Genomic DNA, 11,736 nt, shown 5'->3' with positions numbered 1-11,736 from the left:
TATTAAATTATGAATTAAACTTTGTTTTACATTATTTATTTCTTAAACTGGTTGTGTCATGTTACGCATTGATCTTTCATGTTGTGTTTTTGTTTGAAATTTTTTAACTGTTGTCTCAACATTTTGCGATCCTGTCAACCTTTAAGAAAATAAGTTGGGTTTAACTTGACATATTAGGTGGAGAACAAAATTTTAATAAAAAAATATCAAAATTTGAAGATGGTCTTAGAGCATCTCCAAAAGAGATGACAAATATGCCAATTAGGATTAACAGACATCAAGGGTTTTCTCTTTAAAGGAAATGTCATAATTGACAGTTGAGTCATTTAACCTTTTGTTTTCTAGTAGTTTTTTACAACAAATAAAAATAGAGTCAATTTTATTACTTATGCGTGGGGTCTCATAATTCACCAATAGAATACAACTTTTAAATTATTTTTTTCTAAAAAAACTATAGATGTGAAATCTCGTTCCAGGATTTCACTATTTAATTTTTTCGTGTTTCGTATTTACGTGAATTTATTTTATTTTTGTCAAATTTTAATTAGTTACAAAGTTTGATTTTTCGTAATTAGGCTTTGTGATTTCCAGTGAGTTTATTTATGATTTTGTGAAGTATGGTTTATGAATGCATTTTTTATCTTAATGATTGATTAACGTATTTAAATTTTAATATAATGCATCTTTGATTCATTGAATTGATTAATTATTGTGACAGTAGAATTGTTGTTGAAAAACAATGTGATATATATGAAAGATGAATGACAATCATGTTGCTAAATGGTTGCATTAAGTAGTTTAGAACCTAGTGAACCATGCTCATTGAGTTATATTGAGTGATTTTGGAATTTTATGCTTCTTGCCAGTTAATGCCTTGAGAAATTTCAGAGCTTAACATAAGGGTGAACTATGAATGGCTTGATCTCGTCTTTGGATACGTAGGTTGTCTAACACAAAGGTTAGATGCAGCCATAAAAGAGAAGAAAGGATACCATGTTGTTAAACTAATAGGTTGTTTTAGTCATGCCTTGGAAGTGAGGCATGATAGTTAAATAGGTATGTTCTAATGTCTCTGATGTCATGTGTCGGTCTTGGGGGTGTCTCAAGGGTCCAATATATAATAAAAATAATAAGTTAACACATTTCTTGGAGCCACTTAGTAGTAATGTCTAGTGGTATTCCTCTTCACTTCTAAGTGAGAGGTCTTAGGTTCGATTCTCACTAAAGGTGAATTTGAACCACATTATTGTTAGCCTATTGTGAGGCTAAGCCCTCCTCCTTTGTCTTTGTGTAGATAATTTCGTTTGTTCAACAAAAATTAAAAAAAAAAAGACACACACACACACATACACATTTCTTGGAATGAAAGAAATACATTAACTTCAAATGGTCACATCAGTCAATAAAATTTTGACAATTCATATTTGACATCTCCATTGGACAACCATCATCACCATTGCCACCTCCTCAACCACCATTGTAACCTCTACACACTAACCACCATAAACAATATTGGTACCACCACCATACCCTTTACAATTGTTGATGCCTTCATTATCACCATCATCGGCCCCATCGCCACTGCTAATGCCACCGCCTGCACCCATTATCGCCGTCGCCACGACCTACGACTACAACCACCAGCCTTACTACTGTAACCAACACCACCACCATTGTTGCATCTGCCACCGCCAACAACGCTCCATGACACACCCCAACCCAAATCAATGCGTGCTAGCCGTCACGTGAGGGTGACGTAGCCATGTGCGCGGTGCAGAAGTGATAGTGATATGAAAGTGTGAGTAAACAAAACCAAACTAACTAATTTACACTATACTAATATATAAGTGCAAGAGAAGATATTTAAATATAGTTACACTTATTCAGAGCATAGGTAACCTAAGTGCAGTCCAACGAGTCAAGTACTAATTATACAATACCAAAAAGATGATCCTACATTATTTACAGTCTGTCAGAACCATCGTCGACTCCTCGTAAGCCACCAAGAAGCACGCCTACTTAGAACCTGGATGGGCACAAAATAGAAAGTGTGAGTGGGCAAAAACAAAGCTTTTCAAAACCATTTCTCTTTCCAAAAGTAATAACCCATTACCGTAAAACCCGTATAATTTCCCAAAAACTAGCATATGTACATATACATAAACCATACTCGAAAATAGTGAAATCCAGATATATGTCGTGTCAAATATCTCAGCATAATAATTAAGTAAAGCATGTAAAGTGATATGTCAACCGGATCCATTTAGTGTGGCCTGTACGACTGAACCTATAGCTCATCAAGTATGCCTGTACACGAGTCGGAACCACCTAGTGTGGTCTGTACAACAGGGCTAGGTGTAATAAATACGCTCAAGTACTACGATCATGTGAAGGCTGTGTGATAAATCGCGGGTCACCTACGAGTCGAAACCACCTATTGTGGTATGTACGATAAGGTTGTGCACCAAACTTGGATCCAAGGTGAGTGTGCAGTGCTAGAGGTGAACATCACGTGAATGATTGTGCCCTGGCCACGGGCGGGAGCACTAACACTTGGGTGCATGTTTATGAGCTCTAAATGCATCTATATATAACTATCATAATGCAACTCACAATCATCAATACATAAAATCATCTGGAACTTACCTGAGCGCTTGCAGCATCAAATAAAAATCATTTAAATCAATTTTTCTGGGAAAAACGTAAGGCATATATATATATTGAAAACCAAAAACCCACTCACTGATATGTGGCAGGGTCGTAACCCCCGTGTCTCGCCTGACTGCGCTCATCCTCCGGAAACGTCTCACTTATATGTGAAACAACTATTTTAACTTTAATTTTAAGTACATAACCAAAACTATATAATAACTTCTCATACGTTGCTCAATTGGGGTGTTTGAATATACCATCATGGCCTACTCAACACCACGAACATCCCTATATTTTGAGAAAAATTTGCTGATGGCTCACGCTCCCTCATGCGCTGGCCAAAGCACGGTCACACGCACCGACTAAGCGCAGGCACGTGCTTGGCACACGGACGAAATCTTTAACGCCGTTAAAGAATATTTCGTTAAATAATAGAATATCCCATTAAATATACCTGACGCCGTTAGGTCTATTTGGTCAAAATTGATGGAATATTTTCCTTCTTCTCCGGTGGTTCGCCGGATTTTGCCGCCGACTGCCGTCTGTATCATCGGAAATTGGAAAATCTTTAAACCTTAATATCTCCTTCGTTTTTCAACCAAATTTCATGAAATTTATACCAAAATGAAGCTCTAAACGAGTAGAACATATTCTTACCACTTTGAAGATCTAAAATAAACGGAAAATAGTCAGAAAATTCCTCGTAATGCTAAACCTGAAAACCCACGAGTAAGATTATCCCGACATCCAAACTACTTCAAAATTACTCCAACATGCTAAAGAAGCTAGAAAAATACCTTCTTAAGTCTCAACACTAGCTAAAACCTTCGCAATCACGTCGGAGAAAATTGCACTCCTTGCCGGAGCTTGGGTATCTCGAGTTCTACCAGTCCTCTCCTTAAACCAAGGGTACGGCTCGACTCGTGAGGTCGAGGGAAGCACAATAATGCTAACCTTACACTTGATCTGTGAAGTTTTGAAAGGATTTGGGAGCTGTGAGCTCGGGTTGTACGGAAAGAGAGAGTTCGAGAAAGAGAGAGAAAAGGAAGAACGAGCATGTGTGTGTCCGAATTGGGTAATTTTTAAATTGCCTCAAATCCTATTGGGTTGCAAGTCTAGGCTCATGCAATTTGGGTCCAAAAACAATCCTAAAATTTTAATTGGACCCAAGAAAATAGGAAGTGAAGTAATTGGTCCATTTCCATGCTTTCGGGGATAAGATATATTTTAATTCGGGACGGGTCGTCACACTCCAATCACCACCACCACCACAATTGTCATCAGTACTGCTACACTATTGCTACCCCTACACCCTGACCACCACACCCTCACCATTGTTGCTGCAATCACCACCACTACTCCCAATATCGCTATAGTTGCCACCACCCTTACTACTATGTCCATTTTTGTTATTATGTACAATCACATCAATGTTTACATTAAAATTCACCAAACACTTTTAAAAATACAGATTATCAAACGTTCAACTGCTTTATCTTACAATTGATTAATCTAAAAGCACAACATAATTTTATTTTTTAAAAGCACAACAGTCCCAAACTGACCCTTAGTGTATATATCGTTGTTGGAGATCAAGCAGTTAAATCCCACATCACTTATAGCAAATTGGAAGAAAGTTTATTTTAGTCCTAATTGGCACTGCACATCACATTTGAAATATTGAATAGAGATGCTATTATATACTGTAATATGAAATGACTATTTAAGTTCTAAGTTTTTTAGATAATATTTTGTTTCACTCGTCATCTAGTGTAAATATATCGTTATACAAAAATAAAAAGGAAAACTAATGAAAATGGTTTGAAAACTTTGAGTTTCAACGATAAGGACAAAATAAAGGATAAAGTGAATAGTACCATGATTGATTTTTTAGTGTAAAAATGTGGTTTTTCGTTAAAATGAACAGTACCGAGAGCTTTTCGTTAAAATTCACAAAATAAAATTAATACATCCCACAAATCAAATGTGATAAGCTAACATCACAATAATTGTTTTCAAAATTTTCTAAGGTAATACGTTGTAAATAAAATAAATATAAAGTAAAAAGCTTTTTCCTTATAACAAATAGAACACGTTTGTTGACAAATTGTCTGAGTTGTTTGACTCAAATAACTTTGAATGTTTGGTGGCTGTTAAAGTGTTTTTAGCATTATTTGCTAGGATTATGGAAATGCTCACTGCGCAGGTAGCTCGATTACCCCATTTTCCGTTGATCCAGTTGTTCCTTTGGTTCGTTCTCTTGGTGGTGGCGGCCTTGCGATGGAGGCATATTTGGCTTCCATTCCAATTTTAAGTATTTTTGTTATTATTCAACTTGTCACTTTTGAGTTTTTTTATTATATTTTCTTATTTGTTATTGAGTTTGTATTTAGATTGTGGACTGCTCTTTGGGCTTTTTTTTCCTGTAATAGTTTTTTTATTTAATGAAAATAATCTAGTTTGACAATAAAAAATATAAAGTAAATTTTTCCATATAACAAGTAGATCACTTGAATTTGAAAAAAAAAAAAAAAAGTAGAACACTTGAATAGAACACTTTTTTTTTTCGAACAAAAAAAAAAGAACACGTGTTTGTTGACAAATGGTTAATGAGTAGTTGTTTGACTCAAATGACTTTTGGATGGGGTTAGTAGACTCCTGTGCCTCTCGTATTTATGGCAAATCGTCAGCTTGAACCCCTTGAAGGGTAGTTGGCGCCTTCTCCTTCCAGAAACTGTCCAACCCAACTGCTTTCACTCTCTCTCTCTCTCTAAACATATGAAACACAATTTTCTCAAGAGTCCCAAACAACCCAAAATCTTAGGATTCTCAACTCTTAATCCCTATAAAATCCTCAAAGGCCAAAGCTTTTAGCAACTAGAAGCAAAACCAGTTGGCTACAATGTCTTGTCCACCAGTACCTTTCTTCTTCTTCTTCTTCTTCACCATCACTCTCATCCCACTAACCCACTCTGTTCCTTTCGTTGTTTTTCATGGTAATGTCTCTCATATTCTTGTTTTTCTTTTCAACTTCATGGGTTCCGCAGATTTTCTTTTATTTTTAGTGGGTTTTGTTGTGAATTAGAACAAGCAATTCAATGGAAATTTGAATTTTATGGTGTTCGGTTAGCTTCTATTTCTGTGGCATAATTTGCTAATTTTACCCTTTCAAATTGCCAGTCTTAGCATCTGTTAGTTTGCTTTTATAGTTTTGAATTTTGTTGCCGAATTGGGTTGATGCTCTCACATTGTTAATTTTTTGTTGTACGTAGTTTGCTTGCTCCTTGCTTTTCTGGGAAACTTATTACTATTTGGTGCCCGAATGTTGAGACGATTCATCGCCCATTATATCATTGACATTTTAGATCTGTTTTGATGTTAAAATGTGTACATAAATAACATTCGTTGACAATTGATTTTCAGTTTAGTCAGCTAAGAAACATACGTTATAGATATTTTATTTTTCGGCATTAGTATTGCGTCATTTGAGATAAGAAAGATTGTTTTCTTAGAAGTGTATCAATCTATTTAGGTAGCTATCATGTTGTCCATGCTAGTTCTTCTTACGTAAAGGAAGAAAAATAGTGGACTCACCGAGTTGGTTGGTACTTACGAAGTAGGATGTCTCGTATGCATGCGTTAATTTTAATACAAACTCTGCTGATGACTTTGTTCTTTGCTTCACCCCTTCACTTAGAAAACTATATCTTCTTTCAGTAATTACCTTATAAAATCTGGTTGCTTGGGCTCCTGAAACAAAGGTCGAGTGAAATTTAATTGAAATGACTTCGTCTCTCAGACTCTCTGATGGTTGCGTCTAGATGGATTAGTAGCTTATTTTTTAGATGAATTCTTGTAGTATGCTGGGAAGAGTTGGTTTAATTTGTATAACGATGGGGTTTTATTTGTATTTAATGACAGGAATCAGTGATAAATGCAGCAACCGGGGAGTCGCACTGTTTACTGAGCTCTTAAGCAACTGGTCAGGTTCTCAAGGACATTGCATGTATGCAGATAAAAATCTATTTTACTGTATTTATGATGTATATGGGCATCTTATTCACCGTTGGTTATATCCCAATTCCGAGTCTACACTATTTTTGAAGATTTCACATTCCACACTGCCCATAAGCTGATTGCACTGCATAATGTTGTGCCTGGGACTCCGGCAAATATAAGAATGTGAAATCATGTCAATGAAAATATTCTTTGTTAATCTTTCTTTAAAGATTCCGAACTTCTGCATCCCCGTCAAGCCATAACAAGATTAAAACTTACTTAGTCTTCTCGCAGAACCGGAGCGCCTTAGAATAGGACGACCATGTCCGAAACTGTGACATGTATCAATAAAGGTCGTACCCAGTGCACAAGGCTCCCGCTTTACGCAGGGTCTGGGAGAGGTGAATGTCGGCTAGCCTTACCCCCATTTATGGAGAGGCTGCTTCCAAGTCTCGAACCCGAGACCTACCGCTCATGGGCGAAGGCACTTGCCAACTGAATAATGTAGATATAAAATCTTCCACAGAAAGTTTAGGTAAGTGCATACCTGGCTGCAGCTATACAAAGATTGCCCATCAAACGCCCAAGCTAATCCTGTATGTAAAATATGTATCGGTTTGCCAAGTTTACTGGTTGGTGCTTGCTTTATTTTTTTTAACTAAAAGAAAACAACACTTAAACCGAACATCTCTGATCGGGCTAACTTCTCCATGACACAGAAGTCCTGTTTTCTGAATGTACTCATTTCCTTTTCTTTGTAGAGAAATTGGGGATGGATCGTGGGATTCCTGGACAATGCCCTTATCTGAACAGGTGACTCTTGAACTAATAGTACAAGGATTGCTTGTTATCAATAATGCTCCGTGTGTAATTGTGTAAACTAACTTATTATACTTGTGCTTGCAGACGGCCATTGCTTGTGAGAAGGTGGTGATATGGTTTGGTAATGCATTCGATTCTTGATTCTAAAAATTTAATTATAAAATCTTTCTTAACAATTTTTCATGTCAATTACAGGTGAAAAATATGAGTGAGTTAAGTGACGGTTACAACATGGTTGGACTTTCTCAGGTGATTGGCAGCAGTTGTAAAAGTTATTAGTTTCCCGGTCTTGTTTTTCCTTCGGCATCTGCTGCTATATGATGTTTCTTCCCCATCCATATCCTGATGAAACTTTGTACTTTGTCAGATATATAAGCCATTATGCAGCAATAAAAAGAAAGAAAAAAGATGTATAATCCTTCACCACCTGTACACATTTAGGCCTTATTTGATAGGGAGGGCGAACTTGGATAGAACTATTCACTACATTGAAGGCATTTTGAAGGAAGAAATGGATGTGAACTTCCATATTGCCCAAGTTGAAGGTTACTCATGAAGAAAAGATATCCTTACCAGTCCCCACAAAAATGGTAGGATTAAAAGCGACAACTTTTCTTCACAAGTAATCTTCAACTTGGACAAAATAGAGAAGTTGTCGTCCATTTCTCCCTTCAAAGTGCCTTCAATATATTGAATAGTCCTATCCAAGCTAATCCTCTCTATCAAACGAGGCCTTAGAGTGTTAAAGCTTTTTTCTAACAGGACTATGCTATATAGCTGATGGCCTCACCTTGCATCCTTTTCCTCTGTTTTGTTTTGCAATCATGATGTACTGGTAATTGAGCGCAGATACGCTCCCAGGTTAAAAATTGAAGAACGTCTGACATGAAAGGTGTACATAGATACAGTTGTAATTGTGTGCGCAGTTGTATTGTAGTTTAATGATTGCGTAATTGCCTTGGTAAAAAGGTGGAGTAATTTTCATGAAAATTTTAGGAGTTTTAGACTTTTAGTTGCCTTCTATGATCGTTTTGTGATCTGATTGCGTTTATTCATTCTAGTTACTTAATTAATCTTACACTAAAAAATTTATATTCATACGGTTTAATTGATAAGATATTCCACATTCCTTCTGTTTCACAGGGTAACATGATTGGACGAGGAGTAATTCAATTTTGTGACGGAGCACCTCCTGTAAGAACTGACATGACCATATAAGTGATATTTCCCTTCTCTGTTCTTTTTCTTAGCAAATCATTTTTCTTGATCGTACAATATGCTATAAATCAAGCGCTTTCCTGGTAAAGAAAGTTCATCTTGATCTAGTTTCTCGATATACTAGAAGATCTGTCAAGGCGTGTATTCCTTTATCATGCTATTCAAAAGGGTTTTGTTACATTTCCTTGTTGATTGCTACTTAGTGTATTGTACGATGTTAAGCGTGCTGACTTATTTTGTCTCGTTATCAGTTTTCTAACGAACACGTATTCCATTCTATTATCATTGTATGTGAAACAGGTGAAAAATCTCATATCACTAGCAGGTCCTCATGCTGGTACCGCTTCTATTCCATTTTGTAAAGTATGTGCTTCTTCCACCTCCTTCTCTGGCTTCAGAAAATATTCTGTCGCGTTGAAACTGTTGATAAAGTATAACAAGACGTGTGTAGGGTTCTTGTATTTCGAAAAATACTTCACTTAAATGAAGAGTTTGGACACAAAGCATGATAGACAGAACAACATCTATTAGGACAAAGTAAATATTTGATTACTTTCCTTAGTATGTAAGATTCAGATATTGTCAACACAGTTCAATTACGTGCGTTGTTCCTTAGGTAAAATGAAAGCATCCTTAACGTAGAAGGATTCGCAGTTGTGGAGAATTGTTCAGAAATATAATGATGTTTCCTTTGGAACAAGGACTTAAGTATTCACTTGAGCTATATTCTCTGTAATGCCCTCATCCGAGTAGTTTTTTTATATAGAATCCAGTTACAAAACTACATTTCAGGTGTCGCACCGCACTTGGAGCATGGCGTTGCTTGGGCCATTGCCCATGTTACTTCAAAATTAATTCCATGACTAAGTTATAATATTGTTTCAATGTAAAACAACCAGGATCTATACCATGAGATCAGACAAGATATTGTGGTTCTCATTTTCGTTTTCGAATTTTGAAAACCTGAAGTGAGAAACTTCGGCTTGTCAATCTTCTATTTCCATCATAACTTAATCGGAAAAGAAACAGAAAGGTTCATTTGGTCTTTGGAACCGGTGACAACAATAGACAAATCGACTTAAAAAGTGTTGTGGAAAGAAAGTATCGAATATGCATTTTGTTGTTGCCTGCCAAGTGAATACATTAGTTTTGTTATTGATATATCTAAGATTTTGCTGCTTGGTATGACATGCTTTACATTTCGCAGTGCGAATGGATTTGCGTTCTTCTGGATGACTTAATCCAGTCAGAGATCTACAGCGACTTTATCCAGGTTGAACTTTGTTGAACTCTCAAGTTTCTAATTTGGGTTTTATTTTTTGCATTCAAGCTTCTTGAGAAAGTAAAATGAGTATGTATTCGAACGGGACACACTTGTCCCGTCTCTCCATTTTATTTTATATCCGTTGTTAATTTATACCATTTAAGTTGCCTATCTTTGATGGGTTTGCAGGAACATTTGGCTCCAAGTGGTTATCTTAAAATCCCGACAGTGAGTACAATACTTCCGTTTTCAGCTTAAAACATTCCTTTTCGTTGGCGATTTCTTCAACCACATGTCCCCAGCACCAAGAGCTAAACTTGGTCAACTTTTCTGTTCTTCAGGACATCGATGGCTATTTAAAAGGGTGTAGGTTCCTTCCAAAGTTGAATAATGAAATCAAAGCGTCGAGAAATTCCACTTATAAGGAACGGTTTGCTAGCTTAGAGAACTTAGTCTTGATTATGGTGAGGTTTAGAGTTACATTTTTTCTTTGCCCACCTAAAATGATCTAATTTGCAATCTAACTTCTCTTTCTGATTGCATCCCGCGTCCGTCCATGGTTAGTTTGAGCAAGACACTGTACTGATACCCAAGGAGACCTCATGGTTTGGATATTTCCCAGACGGGGCCTTTGATCCTATTTTGCCTGCGCAAGAGGTAACTTATCTACTCAATATTTCCTGCGCAAGTATTATGCTTTTGAATCCAAGACCGTGGAGAAAAGTCCATATTAGAAAGCTATAGGATTTTCGAGTATAACTCGTATCGTCCTGCAGACCATGTTGTACACTGAAGACTGGATTGGTTTGAAAACCTTGGACGAAGCTGGAAAAGTTAAGTTCATAAATGTGTCGGGGGGCCATCTGCAGATCTCTCGAAGCGACATGAAAACGTACATTGTGCCATACTTGGAAGACGAAGACTCAACGCAGCACAAGATAGCAGAGCCTTCATTTCCAACGACACTTTCGTTAATCTGGAACAACTACTTGGATCTTGTTGGACTCGGTGAGCATCAGAAGGTGGTGCTGAGGGTCGTGTAATGTGAAATATACACAAGAACGCTCTGAAATGATCGCTACTACGTATATTCTTACTACTCTATGCACTATAGTCGAACGGGACTTGTTATGTCTGTTTATTTTTTGCACCATTGGAGAAGGGAGAGTGAGTGACAATTCCTTTTACGATTGCCGGCTGCCGGCTGCAGGCTGCCGTATTGTTTCGTAATCATTGATGTTGTACTTTGTTAAGTAATTTTACGGAGACTCTAAGTTGTAGAGTATGTAAATGACTTTCCCAACTTTATTGTACTTTTTTATCTTCCACCTTTCGGACCATTACTTCAACTAGACTTGTAAACGGATCGGATTTGGATAAGATCGGTCTCAATTCATATCTTGGTCCATTTATAATCAGATCATCGGATCTGCAGCGTAGTCAGATAATCGGATTTGACTTGTCGACTCATATCCTATTAGCATGGGATTTGATATATTTCTTATCGGATCTAATTCAAAAATGTCATTAGAACTTTTTTTTAATAAAAAGGGGACAACTAATAGCAAATTATGGTTATCCACCCCTTTCGGGTCCGGAGAGCCTATAAGAAATTTCACCCTACCCGTGGCCATGGTCAAGCAGATTTGCTAGCTTGGAGCATCATTTATTGTATTATTAATTTTTATTATTAATATTGTTGACAATATCAGTGTTGTTGGAGTAGGAGCATCGGCCGGTTGACCTGAAAAATTCAACTAATATCTATAAATTTAAATAAA

At 36.7% G+C, this 11,736-nt stretch overlaps 1 protein-coding gene across 1 annotated transcript; it reads left to right on the top strand.

Moving 5' to 3' along the window:
- Nucleotides 1-5,318: 5,318 nt before the first annotated feature.
- On the top strand, nt 5,319-11,304 carry LOC103433517 (uncharacterized). Its single transcript, XM_008371773.4, has 12 exons — nt 5,319-5,648; nt 6,574-6,658; nt 7,413-7,464; nt 7,558-7,578; nt 7,669-7,722; nt 8,617-8,667; nt 8,992-9,054; nt 9,899-9,964; nt 10,145-10,183; nt 10,297-10,419; nt 10,520-10,612; nt 10,732-11,304. The coding sequence occupies exons 1-12, from the start codon at nt 5,555-5,557 to the stop codon at nt 10,996-10,998; spliced, it is 1,008 nt and encodes a 335-aa protein (XP_008369995.3). The 5' UTR covers nt 5,319-5,554; the 3' UTR covers nt 10,999-11,304.
- The last annotated feature ends 432 nt before the right edge of the window (nt 11,305-11,736 follow it).

Source organism: Malus domestica, chromosome 07 (assembly GCF_042453785.1).
Source record: "Malus domestica chromosome 07, GDT2T_hap1".
Lineage (NCBI taxonomy): Eukaryota > Viridiplantae > Streptophyta > Magnoliopsida > Rosales > Rosaceae > Malus > Malus domestica.
Note: the sequence above shows the minus strand (reverse complement) of the source record. Positions and strands in the feature narration are given on the sequence as shown.